This window comes from Schistocerca cancellata, chromosome 11, assembly GCF_023864275.1.
Source record: "Schistocerca cancellata isolate TAMUIC-IGC-003103 chromosome 11, iqSchCanc2.1, whole genome shotgun sequence".
In the NCBI taxonomy this organism is placed as follows: domain Eukaryota; kingdom Metazoa; phylum Arthropoda; class Insecta; order Orthoptera; family Acrididae; genus Schistocerca; species Schistocerca cancellata.
Genome location: NC_064636.1, coordinates 72,752,821 through 72,776,535, shown reverse-complemented (window position 1 = coordinate 72,776,535; position 23,715 = coordinate 72,752,821). Strand labels below are relative to the sequence as shown.

The window sequence follows — 23,715 nt, the reverse complement described above, 5'->3', positions numbered from 1 at the left end:
GACCTGACCACGTTGGAAGTCCGTGAGTTCCGCGGAGCGCCCCATTCTGCTCTCTCACGACGTCTAATGACTACTGAGGTCGCTGATGTGGAGTACCTGGCAGTAGGTGGCAGCACAGTGCACCTAATATGAAAAACCTATGTTTTTGATCACAGAGTGTATATCACTTAATAAGAGCATGCCTGCCCACAGTTTGGTTTGAATAGTACAGCTATGGACAAGATGACTCTTGCATATAGTATAAAGCATAGAGGGTGTTACAAAAAGGTGCTGCCAAACTTTCAGGAAACATTCCTCACACACAAATAAAGAAAAGATGTTATGTGGACATGTGTCCGGAAACGCTTAATTTCCATGTTAGACCTCATTTTAGTTTCGTCAGTATGTACTGTACGCGCGACTGGGGAAGACCTAGAACGACGAGGACACCTGCAATGGACGAGGCAATTCTTCGTGCAGTTGACGATAACCCGAATGTCAGCGTCAGAGAAGTTGCTGCTGTACAAGGTAACGTTGACCACGTCACTGTATGGAGAGTGCTACGGGAGAACCAGTTGTTTCCGTACCGTGTACAGCGTGTGCAGGCACTATCAGCAGCTGATTGGCCTCCACGGGTACACTTCTGCGAATGGTTCATCCGACAATGTGTCAATCCTCATTTCAGTGCAAATGTTCTCTTTACAGATGAGGCTTCATTCCAAGGGGATCAAATTGTAAATTTTCACAATCAATATGTGTGGGCTGACGACAATCGGCACGCAATTGTGCCATCACGTCATCTACACAGATTTTCTGTGAACTTTTGGGCAGGCATTCTTGGTGATGTCTGGAATGGGCCCCATGTTCTTCCACCTACGCTCAATTGAGTACGTTATTACGATTTCAAACGAGATACTCTACCTGTGCTGCTAGAACATGTGCCTTTACAAGTACAACAAAACATGTGGTTCATGCACGATGGAGCTCCAGCACATTTCAGTCGGAGTGTTCGTACGCTTCTCAACAACAGATTCGGTGGCCGATGGATTGGTAGAGGCGGACCAATTCCGTGGCCTCCACGCTCTCCTGACCTCAACCCTCTTGACTTTAATTTTTGGGGGCATTTGAAAGCTCTTGTCTACGCAACCCCGGTACCAAATGTAGAGACTCTTCGTGCTCGTATTGTGGACGGCTGTGATACAATACGCCATTCTCCAGGGCTGCATCAGCGCATCAGGGATTCCATGCGACGGAGGGTGGATGCACGTATCCTCGCTAACGGAGGATATTTTGAACATTTCCTGTAACAAAGTGTTTGAAGTCACGCTGGTACGTTCTGTTGCTGTGTGTTTCCATTCCATGATTAATGTGATTTGAAAAAATGGCTCTGAGCACTATGGGACTTAACATCTGCGGTCATCAGTCCGCTAGAACTTAGAACTACTTAAACCTAACTAACCTAAGGACATCACACACATCCATGCCCGAGGCAGGATTCGAACCTGCGACAGTAGCAGTCGCGCGGTTCCGTACTGCGCGCCTAGAACCGCTAGACCACCGCGGCCTGCTGTGATTTGAAGAGAAGCAATAAAATGAGCTCTATGGAAAGTAAGCTTTTCCGGACAGATGTCCACATAACATATGTTCTTCCTTTGTGTGTGAGGAACGTTTCCTGAAAGTTTGGCCGTACCTTTTTGTAACACCATGTACGCACTTAACAATGCTGGCGCTGATTTATTGTCGAGCAATTGACGATGCCGCTACGGCTTCAGTATATTGGGACATGTTTTTGTAAAACAGGTCTGAAGATGGCATTATAGACCGAAACCAATAGTCTGATAATTTATAGCCACAGACGTGAAGTGAAGGAAAATTTTTCTCTATTCGGGTCAGTGTTCAGTTCGCGACCGTGTCGCAGCTTGTGGCTAGTATAACCCTGGCACTTCGGTGCGCGCAAGTAGCGAGCAGATTCAGAATGAGATTTCCACTCTGCAGCGGAGTGCGCCCTGATATGAAAAACTTCCTGGCAGATTAGAACTGCGCGCCGGACCGAGACACGAACTCGGGACCTTTCCATTTCGCGGGCAAGTGCTCTACCAAATGTGCTACCGAAGCACGACTCACGCCCCGTCCTCACAGCTTTACTTCCACCAGTAACTCGTCTCCTACTTTCCAAACTTTACAGAAAGTCTCCTGCGAACCTTGCAGAACTAGCACTCCCGGAAGAAAGAATACTGCGGAGACATGGCTTAGCCACAGCCTGTGGGATGTTTCCAGAATGAGATTTTCACTCTGCAGCGGAGTGCGCCCTGATATGAAAAACTTCCTGGCAGATTAGAACTGCGCGCCGGACCGAGACACGAACTCGGGACCTTTCCCTTTCGCGGGCAAGTGCTCTACCAAATGTGCTACCGAAGCACGACTCACGCCCCGTCCTCACAGCTTTACTTCCACCAGTAACTCGTCTCCTACTTTCCAAACTTTACAGAAAGTCTCCTGCGAACCTTGCAGAACTAGCACTCCCGGAAGAAAGGATACTGCGGAGACATGGCTTAGCCACAGCCTGTGGGATGTTTCCAGAATGAGATTTTCACTCTGCAGCGGAGTGCGCCCTGATATGAAAAACTTCCTGGCAGATTAGAACTGCGCGCCGGACCGAGACACGAACTCGGGACCTTTCCCTTTCGCGGGCAAGTGCTCTACCAAATGTGCTACCGAAGCACGACTCACGCCCCGTCCTCACAGCTTTACTTCCACCAGTAACTCGTCTCCTACTTTCCAAACTTTACAGAAAGTCTCCTGCGAACCTTGCAGAACTAGCACTCCCGGAAGAAAGGATACTGCGGAGACATGGCTTAGCCACAGCCTGTGGGATGTTTCCAGAATGAGATTTTCACTCTGCAGCGGAGTGCGCCCTGATATGAAAAACTTCCTGGCAGATTAGAACTGCGCGCCGGACCGAGACACGAACTCGGGACCTTTCCCTTTCGCGGGCAAGTGCTCTACCAAATGTGCTACCGAAGCACGACTCACGCCCCGTCCTCACAGCTTTACTTCCACCAGTAACTCGTCTCCTACTTTCCAAACTTTACAGAAAGTCTCCTGCGAACCTTGCAGAACTAGCACTCCCGGAAGAAAGGATACTGCGGAGACATGGCTTAGCCACAGCCTGTGGGATGTTTCCAGAATGAGATTTTCACTCTGCAGCGGAGTGCGCCCTGATATGAAAAACTTCCTGGCAGATTAGAACTGCGCGCCGGACCGAGACACGAACTCGGGACCTTTCCCTTTCGCGGACAAGTGCTCTACCAAATGTGCTACCGAAGCACGACTCACGCCCCGTCCTCACAGCTTTACTTCCACCAGTAACTCGTCTCCTACTTTCCAAACTTTACAGAAAGTCTCCTGCGAACCTTGCAGAACTAGCACTCCTGAAAGAAAGGATATTGCGGAGACATGGCTTAGCCACAGCCTGTGGGATGTTTCCAGAATGAGATTTTCACTCTGCAGCGGAGTGCGCCCTGATATGAAAAACTTCCTGGCAGATTAGAACTGCGCGCCGGACCGAGACACGAACTCGGGACCTTTCCCTTTCGCGGGCAAGTGCTCTACCAAATGTGCTACCGAAGCACGACTCACGCCCCGTCCTCACAGCTTTACTTCCACCAGTAACTCGTCTCCTACTTTCCAAACTTTACAGAAAGTCTCCTGCGAACCTTGCAGAACTAGCACTCCCGGAAGAAAGGATACTGCGGAGACATGGCTTAGCCACAGCCTGTGGGATGTTTCCAGAATGAGATTTTCACTCTGCAGCGGAGTGCGCCCTGATATGAAAAACTTCCTGGCAGATTAGAACTGCGCGCCGGACCGAGACACGAACTCGGGACCTTTCCCTTTCGCGGGCAAGTGCTCTACCAAATGTGCTACCGAAGCACGACTCACGCCCCGTCCTCACAGCTTTACTTCCACCAGTAACTCGTCTCCTACTTTCCAAACTTTACAGAAAGTCTCCTGCGAACCTTGCAGAACTAGCACTCCCGGAAGAAAGGATACTGCGGAGACATGGCTTAGCCACAGCCTGTGGGATGTTTCCAGAATGAGATTTTCACTCTGCAGCGGAGTGCGCCCTGATATGAAAAACTTCCTGGCAGATTAGAACTGCGCGCCGGACCGAGACACGAACTCAGGACCTTTCTCTTTCGCGGGCAAGTGCTCTACCAAATGTGCTACCGAAGCACGACTCACGCCCCGTCCTCACAGCTTTACTTCCACCAGTAACTCGTCTCCTACTTTCCAAACTTTACAGAAAGTCTCCTGCGAACCTTGCAGAACTAGCACTCCCGGAAGAAAGGATACTGCGGAGACATGGCTTAGCCACAGCCTGTGGGATGCTTCCAGAATGAGATTTTCACTCTGCAGCGGAGTGTGCGCTGATATGAAAAACTTCCTGGCAGATTAAAACTGGGTGCGAGCGGACTGGCAGACGCGGCGCGCACGCACGCCCGTTATCGCGGGGCAGTTAGTGGCGAGCTAGCGTGGAGTTCCTGGAAGCCGGCCGCCTCCAGCGTTGGCGGCCGTACTTGGTGTCTGCCTCTCTCTGTCTCTCTCTCTGCCTGGCCCAGATTCTGCGGCCACAGGGCGCTGATAAGCCCCAGACGTGGGATTCTGACAGCGCCAGCTGCTGATACGTGCTGACGCGTCAGCCGCGCGCCGGTCGCTGACTCGCGCCCTGTCCCCCTGACGCAACACTACTGTCTTCCTTTTGCTGTCTGTCTGTCCCTCCGGCGCTCTCTGTATTTTTTATTATTTTTTTGGTCCCCTTTCTCACTTGTTTGGGCAGGGCGCCACGATTTCCTCCCGTGTACAGTCGTGGACAAAACGAGCGAGACCCCTCGCCTTTTCGTTATGCTGATCCGCACAGCTTTAAAGTCTGCTACACAGCATAACAGGCAAGGCGACCAAGTGCTACCAACATACTATGCACAGGCGTGAAATTGACAAACTATCGGAACTTTTTTAGACTGTGTTCAATATGTGTAACGCTATATTAGTGCTGAATAGTGTGTTAAACGAACATGTACAGGGCTATTACAAATGATTGAAGCGATTTCATAAATTCACTGTAGCTCCATTCATTGACATATGATCACGACACACTACAGATACGTAGAAGTTTTGTTCGGCTGAAGCCGCACTTCAGGTTTCTGCCGCCAGAGCGCTCGAGAGCGCAGTGAGACAAAATGGCGACAGGAGCCGAGAAAGCGTATGTCGTGCTTGAAATGCACTCACATCAGTCAGTGCAACGACACTTCAGGACGAAGTTCAACAAAGATCCACCGACTGCTAACTCCATTCGGCGATGGTATGCGCAGATTAAAGCTTCTGGATGCCTCTGTAAGGGGAAATCGACGGGTCGGCCTGCAGTGAGCGAAGAAACGGTTGAACGCGTGCGGGCAAGTTTCACGCGTAGCCCGCGGAAGTCGACGAATAAAGCAAGCAGGGAGCTAAACGTACCACAGGATGGTGCTCCACCGCACTTCCATCATGATGTTCGGCATTTCTTGAACAGGAGATTGGAGAACCGATGGATCGGTCGTGGTGGAGATCGTGATCAGCAATTCGTGTCACGGCCTCCACGCTCTCCCGACTTAACCCCGTGCGATTTCTTTCTGTGGGGTTATGTGAAAGATTCAGTGTTTAAACCTCCTCTACCAAGAAACGTGCCAGAACTGCGAGCTCGCATCAACGGTGCTTTCGAACTCATTGATGGGGACATGCTGCGCCGAGTGTGGGAGGAACTTGATTATCGGCTTGATGTCTGCCGAATCACTAAAGGGGCACATATCGAACATTTGTGAATGCCTAAAAAAACCATTTGAGTTTTTGTATGTGTGTGCAAAGCGTTTTGAAAATATCTCAAATAATAAAGTTATTGTAGAGCTGTGAAATCGCTTCAATCATTTGTAATAACCCTGTAAATATAACACATAAATGAAAGAAGAAACGCTAATTAGTATGAACTGTACTAATAAAAATGAATTTCAGCTTGCGAGCCGTTGGTGGCTGAGCGGTCCTGGGCGCTTCAGTCTGGAACCGTGTGACCGCTACGGTCGCAGGTTCGAATCCTGCCTCGGGCATGGCTGTGTGTGATGTCCTTAGTTAGGTTTAAGTAGTTCTAAGTTCTAGGGGACTGATGACCTCAGATGTTAAGTCCCATAGTGCTCTGAGCCATTTGAACCATTTCTTTTTTAAATTCATCTTATCGAGATAATACAACTGTTCTAGTAAGACAAAGTACCTCAGATCGTTACGAATTAGCAACATATTGTGCGGATTCGGCCGAAAAACGGTGTGTGTCAACTTTCAGACCAGTCATAGTGGATTACCGTTGCTCCCCTACCAAGAAAGTGTGCAAATTTAGCTATGCGTGAACATCCATAGCGAAATTCAATTAAAAATCATTCAGTGCCACACGTAAGTCAATTCAATTATTGACAGAATCGTAAAAAGGAAGGCAATAACAAGTATGAAATTCTACATGAGTTTCATATTGACATCCACAAGGCGCTAGTACAGAATAAATGTAGATATAAAAAGTATTGGGGGCGCGAGAATTTCTTAAAATTGCTTTACTGATAGTCTATCTGCCTCCATCGAGATTAGAACCGAAAACAAACCAGACATCCCTTGCAGTAGCAAACACCTTTCACTACGCTAGCAGACAACCCAGGCAAACAGCCCTCTATTATTACCCCAGACATGAATAAGCCGGTAATTTCGCAATGAAAATGGCGAAATGATGTGCAGTTTCTGTTGCATAAAGCTTTCTGGACTCTAAAACATGAATTTTCTACCTTTATGCCACCGCTTACTTGACAATCATTCGGGATGTTTATCGAAATAACAAAATACTGTTATTAGCGAGTAACGGCAACGCGTTCTACACAACGCTGGTGACTACTTTGAAGGACAGTAACAGGTGCAAACATGAAACTCTTTTGTATCGGCTGCGAATAAATAGTTGCCACTATTTAAGTTCCAACCCTTCTATAGTCTTACATACGATTAAAACAGTCTAACAAAGTTCGGATAGTTTGTCAATTTAACACCTGTGCATAGTATGTTGGTAGCACTTCGCCGCCTTGCCTGTTTTACTGTGCAGCAGACTCTACAGTTGTGCGGATCAGCATAACGAAAAGGCGAGCGGTCTCGCTCGTTTTGTCCACGACTGTACATTATCTCTTCATCCCAGAGCGCGGTTAGCGCTTATTGCTCGAACAATCGGTTTTTTAATACATGTAGATATACTGTTGTTGCTAAGATTGTAGTGTAGCCAGCTTTCAGAGTTGGTAGTATGGACCTAAACGAGAAGGAAATGTCCAATAAACGCCGCTATTACACGATGCGCCTAAAGCGTACACTTGTGCACCAGCGCCTCAAGCGTGTATATCTGTAACTACAGGCTGGTTCACGTACACCCATTACATCACCCACGCGGGATATACAAGGTGCGTTCCACAAGTAGTTCACAAAAAAAATCATTTATTGAATACACTACTGGCCATTAAAATTGCTACACCAAGAAGAAACGCAGATGATAAATGGGTATTCATTGGACAAATATACTAGAACTGATACGTGATTAAATTTTCACGCAATGTCGGTGCATAGATCCTGAGAAATCAGTACCAAGAACAACCACCTCTGGCCGTAATAGCGGCCTTGATACGTCTGGGCTTTGAGTCAGAGCTTGGATGGCGTGTACAGGTACAGCTGCCCGTGCAGCTTAGACACGATACCACAGTTCATCAAGAGTAGTGACTGGCGTATTGTGACGAGCCGGTTGCACGGCCACCATTGACCAGACGTTTTCAATTGGTGAGAGATCTGGAGAATGTGCTGGCCAGGGCAGCAGTCGAGCATTTTCTGTATCCAGAAAGGCCCATACAGGACCTGCAACATGCGGTCGTGCATTATCCTGCTGAAATGTAGGTTTTCGCAGGGATCGAATGAAGGGTAGAGCCACGGGTCGTAACACATCTGAAATGTAACGTCTGCGGATCAAATTGCCGTCAATGGGAACAAGAAAAGGTGACCGAGACGTGTAACCGATGGCACCCCGTACCATCACGCCGGGTGATAGGCCAGTATGGCGATGACGAGCACATGCTTCCAATGTACGTTCACCGCCATGGCGCAAACAAGGATGCGACCATTGTGATGCTGTAGACAGAACCTGGATTCATCCGAAAAAATGACGTTTTGCTATTCGTGCACCCAGGTTCGTCGTCGAGTACACCATCGCAGGCGCTCCTGTCTGTGATGCAGCGTCAAGCGTAGCCGCAGCCACGGTCTCCGAGCTGACAGTCCGTGCTGCTGCAAACGCCGTCGAACTGTTCGTGCAGATGGTTGTTGTCTTGCAAACGTCCCCATCTGTTGACTCAGGGATCGAGACGTGGCTGCACGATCCGTTACAGCCGTGCGCATAAGATGCCTGTCATCTCGACTGCTAGTGATACGCGGCCGTTGGGATCCAGCACGGCGTTCCGTATTACCCTCCTGAGCCCACCGATTCCATATTCTCCTAACAGTCACTGGATCTCGAGCAACGCGAGCAGCAATGTCGCGATACGATAAACCGCAATCGCGATAGGCTACAATCCGACCTTTATCAAAGTCGGAAACGTGATGGTACGCATCTCTCCTCCTTGCACGAGGCATCACCACAACGTTTCACCAGGCAACGCCGGTCAACTGCTGTTTGTGTATGAGAAATCGGTTGGAAACTTTCCTCATATCAGCACGTTGTAGGTGTCGCCAACGGCGCCAAGCTTGTATGAATGGTCTGAAAAGATAATCATTTCCATATCACAGCATCTTCTTCCTCTCGGTTAAATTTCGCGTCTGTAGCACGTCACCCTTGTGGTGTAGCAATTTTAATAGCTAGTAGTGTAATTCCCTCAGCATCAGCCGACATAATTCGACTACATTCGATTATCGTAACCAGACGTATTCAGCTGTTTTATACATGGCAGTTCGACTCTCTAAACCAGGATTTCCGAAAGTGCCTTCCGCAGAACACTGGCGTTCCGCGTGAAACGAATAACTGCCCCCCTAAAATTTGCGAATAACACGTTTCAATTCAACTTTCTGACGATATTCATTATTGTTCTAAATTTTTTTATGACTTCCGTGTTATCAGTTATGATTTAAAATTGAAGTAATGACTGAAAAAAGCAGGTTTCTCTCATTTTAAAAATTTTACCAAACTTAAAATAAATAAGGTCGAAGTAGCAGGAATCTCGAGGTGTTCCGCTAGAGGAAGAGTTGCGAGAATTGCTGCTTAGGTTCAAATGGCTCTGAGCACTATGGGACTTAACATCTGAGGTCATCAGTCCCCTAGAACTTAGAACTAATTAAACCTAACTAACCTAAGGATATCACATACATCCATGCCCGAGGCAGGATTCGAACCTGCGACTGTAGCAGTCGCGCGGTTCCAGACTGAAGCGCCTAGAACCGCTCGGCCACTGCGGCCGGCGCTGCTTAGGTTCACAACTGGTAGTTCCCTTCAGGCTGTGTTCGTCACAGGATTGTTCTGCATACGTAAGCAGCTGGGCACAATGACGTAGCTGGGTGTAAGGACATTTGCCACGACTTTACCTGCTCCCTTGTCTCCCCCTCCTCCTCCTCCTCATCGCTTACTGAGCCTCTTCGCTGGTTTACTTAACATAGGACCAGAATCTCTTTGGATTTTCCGCCACATTTCTAGAGAGAGTTCCGTTGTGGAAACTATTAAATGCATCTCGCATTGAAATCCGCACCAAATTTCGAGCCTCAGTGAAACTTCGCCAATCTCGGAGATTTTGCCTTCGTCTAAATTATACGTGGCTTTTTCGGTGCTCCTGCAGCAGCTTTCCGTCGTGTTTTGTGTACCATGGGGGATCAGTTCCGTCTCTTATTAATTTATTTGGTATGAATCTCTCGAGTGCTGTTGATACTATTTCTTTGAACTGAAGCCACATATGGTGTTCTCTTACATAGTTTAGAAGGATTGGAAATTGTCTCTTAGAAAGACGTCAACCGAATTTTTAGTTGCTTTTATAAATAGATACATTTCGCGCTTAATTTTGGTGAATTTCTTTGTTACAGAATTGAGCCTCGCTACGTCTTTGTGTTCACTAATCCCTGTATCCGTCGTGATGCTCAGGATTACTTGTGGCTAATAGCTCAAGTGTGTCTTCGTAACCATTTACATTTTGAATGGCCCCGTGAACTAATTGTTCAAAAAAATTTTTTTATAATTGCATTTAGAAGAATTACTGAAGTTGTTTTCTATCTACAATAGGGTCTGAAAATGTATTTTTGTCAACATACGGATGGTAGATTGAAGTCACTGCCAACTGTGTGAGTAGGGTACCTACACTCCTGGAAATTGAAATAAGAACACCGTGAATTCATTGTCCCAGGAAGGGGAAACTTTATTGACACATTCCTGGGGTCAGATACATCACATGATCACACTGACAGAACCACAGGCACATAGACACAGGCAACAGAGCATGCACAATGTCGGCACTAGTTCAGTGTATATCCACCTTTCGCAGCAATGCAGGCTGCTATTCTCCCATGGAGACGATCGTAGAGATGCTGGATGTAGTTCTGTGGAACGGCTTGCCATGCCATTTCCACCTGGCGCCTCAGTTGGACCAGCGTTCGTGCTGGACGTGCAGACCGCGTGAGACGACGCTTCATCCAGTCCCAAACATGCTCAATGGGGGACAAATCCGGAGATCTTGCTGGCCAGGGTAGTTGACTTACACCTTCTAGAGCACGTTGGGTGGCACGGGATACATGCGGACGTGCATTGTCCTGTTGGAACAGCAAGTTCCCTTGCTAGTCTAGGAATGGTAGAACGATGGGTTCGATGACGGTTTGGATGTACCGTGAACTATTCAGTGTCCCCTCGACGATCACCAGTGGTGTACGGCCAGTGTAGGAGATCGCTCCCCACACCATGATGCCGGGTGTTGGCCCTGTGTGCCTCGGTCGTACGCAGTCCTGATTGTGGCGCTCACCTGCACGGCGCCAAACACGCATACGACCATCATTGGCACCGAGGCAGAAGCGACTCTCATCGCTGAAGACGACACGTCTCCATTCGTCCCTCCATTCACGCCTGTCGCGACACCACTGGAGGCGGGCTGCACGATGTTGGGGCGTGAGCGGAAGACGGCCTAACGGTGTCCGGGACCGTAGCCCAGCTTCACGGAGACGGTTGCGAATGGTCCTCGCCGATACCCCAGGAGCAACAGTGTCCCTAATTTGCTGGGAAGTGGCGGTGCGGTCCCCTACGGCACTGCGTAGGATCCTACGGTCTTGGCGTGCATCCGTGCGTCGCTGCGGTCCGGTCCCAGGTCGACAGGCACGTGCACCTTCTGCCGACCACTGGCGACAACATCGATGTACTGTGGAGACCTCACGCCCCACGTGTTGAGCAATTCGGCGGTACGTCCACCCGGCCTCCCGCATGCGCACTATACGCCCTCGCTCAAAGTCCGTCAACTGCACATACGGTTCACGTCCACGCTGTCGCGGCATGCTACCAGTGTTAAAGACTGCGATGGAGCTCCGTATGCCACGGCAAACTGGCTGACACTGACGGCGGCGGTGCACAAATGCTGCGCAGCTAGCGCCATTCGACGGCCAACACCGCGGTTCCTGGTGTGTCCGCTGTGCCGTGCGTGTGATCATTGCTTGTACAGCCCTCTCGCAGTGTCCGGAGCAAGTATGGTGGGTCTGACACACCGGTGTCAATGTGTTCTTTTTTCCATTTCCAGGAGTGTATTTGTGATGAGACTCAAAATCTGTTTGAACTGTTCAGCAGTTGTTTCATCTGAGACCGGGGGTCGGTAAAAGGAGCCAGTTATTAATTTATTCCGGTTGTCGAATATAGCCGCTGCCCATACTGAGTCTCAGGAACTTTATCTGCTTCAATGTCGCTTGTGAGTTGGAACACACGTTACATTATTTTTTCTTAAGTTGTGCTTCTTGTTTCTATTGTAGTGCAAATCATTACAATTACGGCTTTTCCCTCCAAAACCTAGGATGCTTTCTCTGTGACACTGTAAATACCAGAGCTAAACAATGTAGGACAACAACATACGTTACAAGCGTACCATTCTGTATTACTAAATTTCCTTATTTCTAACATTTTAAAATTGTACGTCGACTATGGATGACATGTCAATCATAGATGTTCTTATCTCTATTTAGTGAACGTATTTTCAGTCATATTTTGAACATTGTCCCGCTACACATTATTAACTAATGTTTCGCCGCAAGGGTTATCGCATTTTAGAGAGTAAATTAATATGGAGTACGTCGTCGTCCTTTTCAAACATTCACATACCCATTTCTTCTTTCCTTATTGTCTTCTGGGCGTGCAGTTGTAATAATTAAAGTAAGCACATATGCAGCGATGAAAAAGAAATGATTAGCGTACATTCGCATTCTCTTTGCATCGTTCCTTTCTTGTTGCTCCCATGCCGATGGACTGTTTCTATCGCAATCAGTAAGCGTGAAAGGAAGCTACCGTACAGACAGAGGGGTCTATACTTGGCAGAACTAATTACATACTGGCATAATCGTCGGTATTGCTTTAGTTTCCCAAAAGTTATAAATATTTCGATTTCGCGAAAGAAGCTCTGTATTTCGCCAAGATATCGAAGAAGAAGGTCCATTACGTACTGGTTGTATCGAGTAAGATGTGGAGACGGCGGTTTGAAAGCGGACAAAAGAAGTACGAGGAAGGGCGTCCCTTACCTGAGGCATCGCTACCTGCCGAAGGGGCAGGTGTGGCAAATGTCCGGCGTGGCAAATGTCCGCCATTCCGTGGCTGTACACTTTTTTTCCCCCCTTCTTTTCAGAATCTAGACCCCTTCCCCTTCTGCTGCCGGCACTACTGAGCGGCCTCATCCGCCAGTTCCTGAAGAGATACGCGCTGTAAACAAGTGTGTTTACCTGCTAGCCCGCCGATCGCTTGAGACGCGTGGAGGCGGTCACGCAAACTTGTTTACTGACCGCTTAGTTTTCCGTCGGAATTTGCCTCTCCGGTATCTTGTGCCCTTCTTCCAATCCACACATATACGTTAAAACATTTTCTATTTTTTTTTTCTGGTGTGATGGCCATTCTATTTCCTACTGCCCGAATGCCCTGTTGCACATATCGTCTTTCCGGTCTGGAGGCGCTTACAAATGAACGCTCCATCCAATGCCGTCCGTGATCTACTCCTTGTACCAGGACAATCATAAAGTTACAGTTATCACTTCCAAACAAATAAAGTTATCCCTCTGCTGTCACAGTCGCCGGCCGCTGTGGCCGTGCGGTTCTAGGCGCTTCAAAAATATGGTTCAAATGGCTCTGAGCACTATGGGACTCAACTGCTGTGGTCATAAGTCCCCTAGAACTTAGCACTACTTAAACCTAACTAACCTAAGGACATCACACACATCCATGCCCGAGGCAGGATTCGAACCTGCGACCGTAGCATCGCGCGGTTCCGGACTGAGCGCCTGAACCGCTAGACCACCGCGGCCGGCTTAGGCGCTTCAGTCCGGAACCGCGTGACTGCTACGGTCGCAGGTTCGAATCCTGCGTCGGGCATGGATGTGTGTGATGTGCTTAGGTTAATTAGGTTTAACTAGTGCTAAGTTCTAGGGGACTGATGACCATAGATGTTAAGTCCCATAGTGCTCACAAGGGAACCTCCCCATCGCACCCCCCTCAGATTTAGTTATAAGTCGACACAGTGGATAGGCCTTGAAAAACACAGATCAATCGAGAAAGCAGGAAGAAGTTGTGTGGAACTATGAAAAAAATTAGCAAAATATACAAACTGAGTAGTCCATGCGCAAGATATGCAACATCAAGGTTACTGTGGGCTGAGCAGCGCTATGGTCCCATGGTTAGCGTGAGCAGCTGCGGAACGAAAGGTCCTTGGTTCCAGTCTTCCCTCGAGTGAAAAGTTTATTTTTTTTATTTTGAGACAATTATCAAAGTTCAGGTACTGACACATAATCAACTTCGCTCTCCAAAATTCCAGGACATGTTCAGATTGGCTTGGACATATGCAGGATTTGAGTCTACACACGGAAAAATTTGAAAACGTTAAAAACATATGTTTTGACAGAGCACAGGGAAAACTGTGTGACTGTGAAACTTTTGCATTTATTTGTTGCAGTTTATGTGACAAACTCTTATGTTTTCATCACTTTTTTGGGAGTGGTTATCACATCCACAAGAAAAACTAAATCGGCCAAGGTAGAAGAATCTTTTCACCCATTCGCCAAGTGTACATATTAGGGGGTCGACAACATATTCCTGTTATGTGACGCACATGCCGTCAGCAGTATCGTATAGAATGTATCAGACGTGTTTTCCTGTGGAGGAATCGGTTGACCTACGACCTTGCGGTCAAATGTTTTCGGTTCCCATTGGAGAGGCACGTCCTTTCGTCTACTAATCGCACGGTTTTGCGGTGCGGTCGCAAAACACAGGCGCTAAACTTATTACAGTGAACAGAGACGTCAATGAACGAACGGACAGATCATAACTTTGCGAAAATAGAGAAAGTAAACTTTTCGCTTGAGGGAAGACTTGAACCAAGGACCTTTCGCTCCGCAACTGCTGACGCGAACCACGGGACCACGGCGCTCCTGTGCACACATCATCCTTGATGTTAACTATCTTGCACATGGACTACTCAGTTTGTATATTTTGCTTATTTTTTTCATAGTTCCACACAACTTCCTGTTTTGTCGATTGATCTGTGTTCAGTTTTTCCAAGGCCTATCTACTGTGCCAACTTATAACTAAACCTGAGCGGGGTGCAATGGGGAGGTTCCCTTGTCAGGTGACTCCTGTGGAAATGTTTCCGACGTGATTATGGCTGCACGGCGGGAATTGACACACTTTGAACGCGGAGCGGTAGTCAGAGCTAGATGCACATGATATTCCATTTCGGAAATCGATAGAAAATTCAATATTTTTAATAGGAACCCTCATTTTTTATTGCATATTCGTGTAGTACGTGAAGAAATATGAATGTTCTTGTTGGACCACTTTTTTCGCTTTCCGATAGATGGCGCTGTAATAGCACAAACATATAGCTCACAATTTTAGACGAACAGTTCGTAACAGGTAGGTTTTTTTAAATTAAATTACAGAACGTAGGTACGTTTGAACATTTTATTCCGGTTGTGATACATGTACCTTTGTGAACTTATCATTTCTGAGAACGCATGCTGTTACAGCGTGATTACCTGTAAATACCACATTAATGCAACAAATGCACAAAATGATGTCCGTCAACCTCAATGCATTTGGCAATACGTGTAACGACATTCCTCTCAACAGCGAGTAGTTCGCCTTCCGTAATGTTCGCACACGCTTTGACAATGCGCTGACGCATGTTGTCAGGCGTTGTCGGTGGATCACGATAGCAAATATCCTTCAACTTTCCCCACAGAAAGAGATCCGGGGACGTCAGATCCGGTGAACGTGCGGGCCACGGTATGGTGCTTCGACGACCAATCCACCTGTCACGAAATATGCTATTCAATACCGCTTCGACCGCACGCGAGCTATGTGCCGGACATCCATCATGTTGGAAGTACATCGCCATTCTGTCATGCACTGAAACATCTTGTAGTAACATCGGTAGAAAATTACGTACGAAATGGGCATACATTGCACCATTTAGATTGCCATCGATAAAATGGGGGCCAATTATCTTTCCTCCCGTAATGCCGCACCATACATTAACCCGACAAGGTCGCTGATGTTCCACTTGTCGCAGCCATCGTGGACTTTCCGTTGCCCAATAGTGCATATTATGCCGGTTTACGTTACCGCTGTTGGTGAATGACGCTTCGTAGCTAAATAGAACGCGTGCAATAAATGTGTCATCGTCCCGTAATTTCTCTTGTGCCCAGTGGCAGAACTGTACACGACGTTCAAAGTCGTCGCCATGCAATTCCTGGTGCATAAAAATATGGTACGGGTGCAATCGACGTTTTTGAGATTCCCGAGGAATTTGTCTGCTACTGATGTGCAGATTAGCCGCGACAGCAGCTAAAACACCTACTCGGGCATCATCATTTGTTGCAGGCCGTGGTTGACGTTTCACACGTGGCTGAACACTTCCTGTTTCCTTAAATAACGTAACTATGTGGCGAACGGTCCGGACACTTGGATGATGTCGTCCAGGATACCGAGCAGCATACATAGCACACGCCCGTTGCCCATTTTGATCACAATAGCCATACATCAACACGATATCGACGTTTTCTGCAATTGGTAAACTGTCCATTTTAACACGGGTAATGTATCACGAAGCAAATACCGTCCGCACTGGCGGAATGTTACGTGATACCACGTACTTATACGTTTGTGATAATTACAGCGCCATCTATCACAAAGCGAAAAATGTGGTCCAAGTAAAACATTCATATTTGTTTACGTACTACACGAATATGTAATAAAAATGGGGGTTCCTGTTTAAATAAACGCAGTTGATATCCGTTTGACCTATGGCAGCGCCATCTAGCGCGCCAACCGCAGCGCCATCTGGTTTCCCCCTTCAAGCTGGACGAGTTTCGTTCTGTGTAGTTTTTTCGTTTGACGCTTATTTCGTGAGATATTTGGCCCAGTCACTATCAATGGACCACCCTGTATATACAGTAATGGAAGACAGAGACTGGAATACATCCAGCAAATAATTGAGGACGTAGGTTGCAAGTGGTACTCTGAGATGAAGAGGGTGGCAAAGGGGAGGAATTCATGGCGGGCCGCTTCAAACCAGGCAGAATAGTGAGGACTGCAGAAAAAAAAAAAATAGAACATAAGAGTGGAGACGCCCCAGTTAACGTCCACTAACGTGTTGGTTCTGAGCACTATGGGACTTAGCATCTAAGGTCGTCACTCCCCTAGATCTTAGAACTACTTAAACCTAACTAACCTAAGGACATCACACACATCCATGCCCGAGGCAGGATTCGAACCTGCGACCGTATCGGTCGGGCGGTTCTGGACTGAAGCGCCTAGAACCGCTCGGCCAAAACGCCCGGCACAGTAACATGTGCCTAGATACTTCAGATCAGATAGTGCAGGTGTTCAGATTGAACGCGTTAGGGAAGGAAGTGCAGCTGGTACTCACCTGCGGGCTGTGGAAGAACTCGTACTTGGAGAAGTCCTTGCGGAAGACGAACTTCTTGGCCTCGCGGCGGCCGAACGGCTGCACGTCGTGGTGCACGGCCAGCACCTCCTCGTGGTCCTCCAGCGAGCGCTCTGGAAGCACACAGCACCAAGTCACCACGACAAGTCACCACTCGGCGCTACAGCACAGCACAGACAACCAGAGGCTGCATATACACAGGGGCAGAGCTTCGACCATAAATATAATAGACTGGCCCTGACGTCATTTTCGTGGCTCCAACATCTCAGGGCTAAAGTCACGTGAATGTTGGCAAAACACGGTTGTTTCGTGTTGCGCCTACGGCTGTACTCAGCGTTTTGTCGGGGGAAATGGCATTACATTTCACGTGTAAGTGTTCCTATGATGGTGCAGATGCGTTTATGGAAATCTGCTGAAGTGACTTTTATGTTTTTTACACTTGAAATAGAGTATCACGTAAATTAAAGTGTTGAAAGTGATGACTGTAAAGTCAGACGCATATCACATTTTCGAAAGTATCTGTGATAATTCGGTTACAGAAGTGAGTATAACTGTTTCTCGTTCCTACTCATAGGTTCCCTAAGGATGAAAACCGAAGGCAGCTTTGGATACAGGCCCTGAAATGGAAAAACTTTAAGCCCTCTGCACATAGGCGCCTTTTTGTATATACAAGTGAGATTATAATAAGGTAAGAGCACCTATAGTCGACACATGAAGAGAATTTTTTTCTACCTTGTAATACTATTAAATAAATGTAGGCATCAAAATTATTTTCTGAATCTTCAAAGTCTCACCTATCATCTAAAATATCATTTTTTTTAAACTGATAGTGTAAACTTTTGTAAAAATAGTAGGAACTGAACCTTTAGAGTGCACCTAAAATTGATTCTCTAAAATGGACCTGCTCCTAAAGTCGACAAGTTTGGCACCTATAGTTGACGTAATTCCCATATCCCATTTTCTTTTATAAGTGACTAGAGCTCAAAACGCGGCGAATCCAATTTTTAAAGTTTTGACACGAGCCCACTCTTACCGTTTAAAAGAATTTTAACGACATTTTACTTTAATTGATAGTTTATAGTAATTTCGTCCCGCTGGCCACCGGAGGGGCGTTCGATGTATTTGTTAGATTTTATAAATGGTACTGTGAACAAATCCAGGTCAAATTTAGTTCTGACATAATTTTTCACGAATAAAAAAGTAATTTTTGTTGGAAGCGTTTGGCAGTCAACTGAGAAATGTGGGTAAAATACGATACAAAGATAGGATGGCAGACCGCTGATTTGAAATCCCGCCACGTTTTGCCAACAGTCACGTGGTTTATGTTGGAGCCACACCAGCCCTATAGCTTCTGCACAGCAAGGCCAGTCTACTAGTATCTATGGTCGAAGGAGCAGAGGCACGGCAGTCAGCGCACCCAGCGGCGCCACGGCGTACTACTGGTGCTACGTCTGCGTAAGCAGAAGAAACTAACGATCAAAGTCCGAAAACAATTTATTGGACTCTTCAATTAACTAAAACAAATTCTCCCAGTATAACACCACCCCACCCCAATCCGTCTTCAAATCACAACTACATACAAGAATAATATACAAAGTGTTACAAAAAGGTACGGCCAAACTTTCAGGAAACATTCCTCTCACACAAAGAAAGAAAATGTGTGGACATGTGTCCGGAAACGCTTACTTTCCATTTTATTACTTCAAATCACATTAATCATGGAATGGAAACACACAGCAACAGAACGTACCAGCGTGACTTCAAACACTTTGTTACAGGAAATGTTCAAAATGTCCTCCGTTAGCGAGGATACGTGCACCCACCCTCCGTCGCATGGAATCCCTGATGCGCTGATGCAGCCCTGGAGAACGGCGTATTGTATCACAGCCGTCCACAATACGAGCACGAAGAGTCTCTACATTTGGTACCGGGGTTGCGTAGACGACAGCTTTCAAATGCCCCCATAAATGAAAGTCAAGAGGGTTGAGGTCAGGAGAGCGTGGAGGCCACGGAATTGGTCCGCCTCTACCAATCCGTCGGTCACCGCATCTGTTGTTGAGAAGCGTACGAACACTTCGACTGAAATGTGCAGGAGCTCCATCGTGTATGAACCACATGTTGTGTCGTACTTGTAAAGGCACATGTTCTAGCAGCACAGGTAGAGTATCCCGTATGAAATCATGATAACGCGCTCCATTGAGCGTAGGTGGAAGAACGTGGGGCCCAATCGAGACATCACCAACAATACCTGCCCAAACGTTCACAGAAAATCTGTCTTGATGACGTGATTGAACAATTACGTGTGGATTCTCGTCAGCCCACACACGTTGATTGTGAAAATTTACAATTTGATCACGTTGGAATGAAGCCTCATCCGTAAAGAGAACATTTGCACTGAAATGAGGATTGACACATTGTCGGGTGAACCATTCGCAGAAGTGTACCCGTGGAGGCCAATCAGCTGCTGATAGTACGTGCACACGCTGTACACGGTACGGAAACAACTGCTTCTCCTGTAGCACTCTCCATACAGTGACGTGGTCTACGTTACCTTGTACAGCAGCAACTTCTCTGGCGCTGACATTAGGGTTATCGTCAACTGCACGAAGAATTGCGTCGTCCATTGCATGTGTCCTCGTCGTTCTAGGTCTTCCCGAGTCGCGAGTCATAGGCTGGAATGTTCCGTGCTCCCTAAGACGCCGATCAATTGCTTCGAACGTCTTCCTGTCGGGACACCTTCGTTCTGGAAATCTGTTTCGATACAAACGTACCGCGCCACGGCTATTGCCCCGTGCTAATCCGTACATCAAATGGGCATCTGCCAACTCCGCATTTGTAAACATTGTACTGAGTGGAAAACCACGTTCGTGATGAACACTAACCTCTTCATGCTACATACTGATGTGCTTGATGCTAGTCGCATGTCAACACAAGCACCGAAGTCAACATTACCTTCCTTCAATTGGGCCAACTGGCGGTGAATCGAGGAAGTACAGTACATACTGACGAAACTAAAATGAGCTTTAACATGGAAATTAAGCGTTCCGGACACATGTCCACATAACATCTTTTCTTTATTTGTGTGTGAGGAATATTTCCTGAAAGTTTGGCCGTACCTTTTTGTAACACCCTATAGAGAACCACTGAAATAATTTCCTACTCTCCGCCAGAGACTTCTCCGATATACCGAGCCTAATCCAGAGATCAGTGAGAAGATCCAAGCCAGACTGCTGGAGCGACAGCTATCCACGTCTGCTGGCGGTCGATGAACTGGCGATGTGCGGCCGAGCGCCGGCATTTATAGCGCTTCGGCGGATGAGTACCCCGGAACTATTTTCCATCACGTGGCTTGACGTGTGAAAATAGTTCCGGGATCTGCAGCGACCTCTTCCTTATGTTTATGTGGGCCGATAGTGGCCCCTGGTGGCTGCTAGTGTCTCTGCTGTGTTGTTGTTGTTGTTGTTGTTGTTGTGGTTGTGGCCGTTCATCAATATTGGCTGTCGGTTGTGTAGTGCTTCGGTGTACCTGCGAAGCGGGCAACCCGTGGCAGCAGGCTGTTAGTTTGGTTGCTGACACTCTAGGCGCCGTGATGTCTGGTGGAGAAGGCCACAGCAACAGCATCTGACAACCCTGTCAGATTCAGTGGTGAGGATGCCCAGTACATAGCCCGTCAAAAACTGAACACAGACTAAGTATGAAAACTGGGAGAATGTGTCCCGAACTGTGGAAAAAAGAAGCATAATAGAAATAGCGAATGATTCAAATTTAATATTTGCAATATCCAGCGACGTTTATGATAGTCGTGCTGTGGTGGTGTGGTCAAGGCTTTTTTTTTTTCGTAATGTAGGGCGAGATCCTTCTATCCCAGTTCAAATCTCCCTCGTGTCCCACTTTTTTTTTTTTTTTCAAAAATTACGAGGTGCCCGTCCGGTCATTGATGTGTCTTTTCGCTGTACTGATATCTGTGTACGCGTCCTGGTGTAATGCCCGTTTACAATAGCAAGGTTTAACGAAGGGACATCCAGACGTACATGCCTGCTATTTGTTCTTCAGTAGTACCACTCGTTACGACTCTTGCCTTCTACATCTACATCCATACTCCGCAAGCCACCTGATGGTGTGTGGCGGAGGGTACTTTGAGTACCTCTATCGGTTCTCCCTTCTATTCCAGTCTCGTATTGTTCGTGGAAAGAAAGATTGTCGGTATACCTCTGTGTGGGCTCTAATCTCTCTGATTTTATCTTCACGGTCACTTCGCGAGATATACGTAGGAGGGAGCAATATACTGCTTGACTCCTCGGTGAAGGTGTGTTCTCGAAACTTCGACAAAAGCCCGCAGCCAGCTACCGAGCGTCCCTCCTGCAGAGTCTTCCACTGGAGATTATCTATCATCTCCGTAACGCTTTCGCGATTACTAAATGATCCTGTAACGAAGCGCGCTGCTCCCTGTGGATCTTCTCTATCTCTTCTATCAACCCTATCTGGTACGGATCCCACACCGGTGAGCAATATTTGTGCAGTGGGCGAACAAGTGTACTGTAACCTACTTCCTTTATTTTCGGACTGCATTTCCTTAGGATTCTTCCAATGAATCTCAGTCTGGCATCTGGCCGGCCGCGGTGGCCGTGCGGTTCTGGCACTGCAGTCCGGAACCGCGGGACTGCTACGGTCGCAGGTTCGAATCCTGCCTCGGACATGGGTGTGTGTGATGTCCTTAGGTTAGTTAGGTTTAAGTAGTTCTAAGTTCTAGGGGACTTATGACCTAAGGTGTTGAGTCCCATAGTGCTCAGAGCCATTTGAACCATCTGGCATTGCTTTACCGACGATTAATTTTATATGGTCATTCCATTTGAAATCAGTCCTAATGCCTACTCCCACATAATTTATGGAATTAACTGCTTCCTGTTGAGGACCTGTTGTATTGTAGCTAAATGATAAAGGATTTTTCTTTCTACGTATTCGCAGCACATTGCACTTGTCTACACTGAGATTCAATTACCATTCCCTGCACCATGCGTCAATTCGTTGCACCTCCTCCAGCATTTCCGTTCAATTTTCCATTGTTACAGCCTCTCGATATACTACAGCATCATCCGCAAAAAGCCTCAGTGAACTTCTGATGTTATTGACAAGATCATTTATATATCCTGTGAATAGCAACGGTCCTAGGACACTCCCCTGCGGCACACCTGAAATCACTCTTACTTTGGAAGACTTCTCTCCATTGAGAATGACATACTGCGTTCTGTTATCTAGGAAATGTTCAATCCAATCACACAATTGGTGTGCTAGCCCATATGCTCTTACTTTGTTCACTAAACGACTGTGGGGAAAAGTATCAAACGCCTTACGGAAGTCAAGAAACACGGCATCTACCTGTGAACCCGTGTCTATGGCCCTCTGAGTCTCGTGGACGAATAGCGCGAGCTGGGTTTCACACGATCGTCTTTTTCGAAACCCATGCTGATTCCTTCCGTTTCGGAAGTTTCGACTCTTGAATTCCGCTGTCGTAACATTTGGTCACACCTTTTTATTTGTTGTTTTCTTTCCTCTGAGAGATCTTAGCGGCATCTCACCTGCTCTCACAACTCATGACATTTACTTGCGACGGTAATACAGGGTGTATGAATAATCGCATTTGGCACGTCTATATTTCTGTAACTAACGAACATATGCAATGAATTTTTTTTTTATGAACGGGAAACTCAAAAAGTTTTTTTTTCATAACTTTTCATAGGCGTTCAATATGCCACCCTTGAGATGCACTACATGTGTTAGTGCGGTATTGAAATTGTTCCCGCACTGCAGCGAGCATGTCTTTTTTTTTCCTTTACTGTCATTTCCATTCCCCATCAGGGGCGGGCTGGCAGCAGCATAAGAACCGCTCTTCAGCCGAGAGACATTAATAGACAGGAAGACATTTAAAAACAATATAAAGGAGGTAACATGGCGGAATATAGAAACAAGAAAGGCGGAGCAGAAGAAAAGAAGGCATACAAAGCGATGACTGTAAATCGGAGATAAAAAATCTAAAAATGTACGGTACACAAGAAACCACACACTACATTAAAAGGCACCAGGCAAAGCACAGTCAGTGCGTAACAATTTGTAGAACGAGTAAATCTGCCACGTGACGGACGACCTAGCAAGGAACAGTCATGGAAGGAAAACAGGTTGAGCACACAATTAAAACCACATCACTAGATGGCACCGGATAACGGCACCAAATTTCAGCACTACCGCAGCACACTAATAACGAAACTTCCTGGCAGATTAAAACTGTGTGCCGGACCGAGACTCGAACTCGGGACCTTTGCCTTTCGCGGGCAAGTGCTTCGGCACTGAGATACTTCTGCCAGAACCTCGTCTCCTACATTCCAAACTCATTCTGGAAACATCCCCCAGGCTGTGGCTAAGCCATGTCTCCGCAATATCCTTTCTTTCAGGAGTGCTAGTTGTGCAAGGTTCGCAGGAGAGCTTCTGTAACGTTTGGAAGGTA

The 23,715-nt window shown here is 47.1% G+C and overlaps 1 protein-coding gene across 1 annotated transcript in view; it reads right to left on the bottom strand.

Moving 5' to 3' along the window:
• LOC126108477 (growth factor receptor-bound protein 14-like) overlaps positions 1 to 23,715 on the bottom strand; it is a 797,866-nt gene that overhangs the window by 447,759 nt on the left and 326,392 nt on the right. The window contains exon 4 of the mRNA XM_049913727.1: positions 17,199 to 17,329. Within this exon, the coding sequence (XP_049769684.1) occupies positions 17,199 to 17,329 (131 nt within the window). The remainder of the gene's footprint in view (positions 1 to 17,198; positions 17,330 to 23,715) is intronic.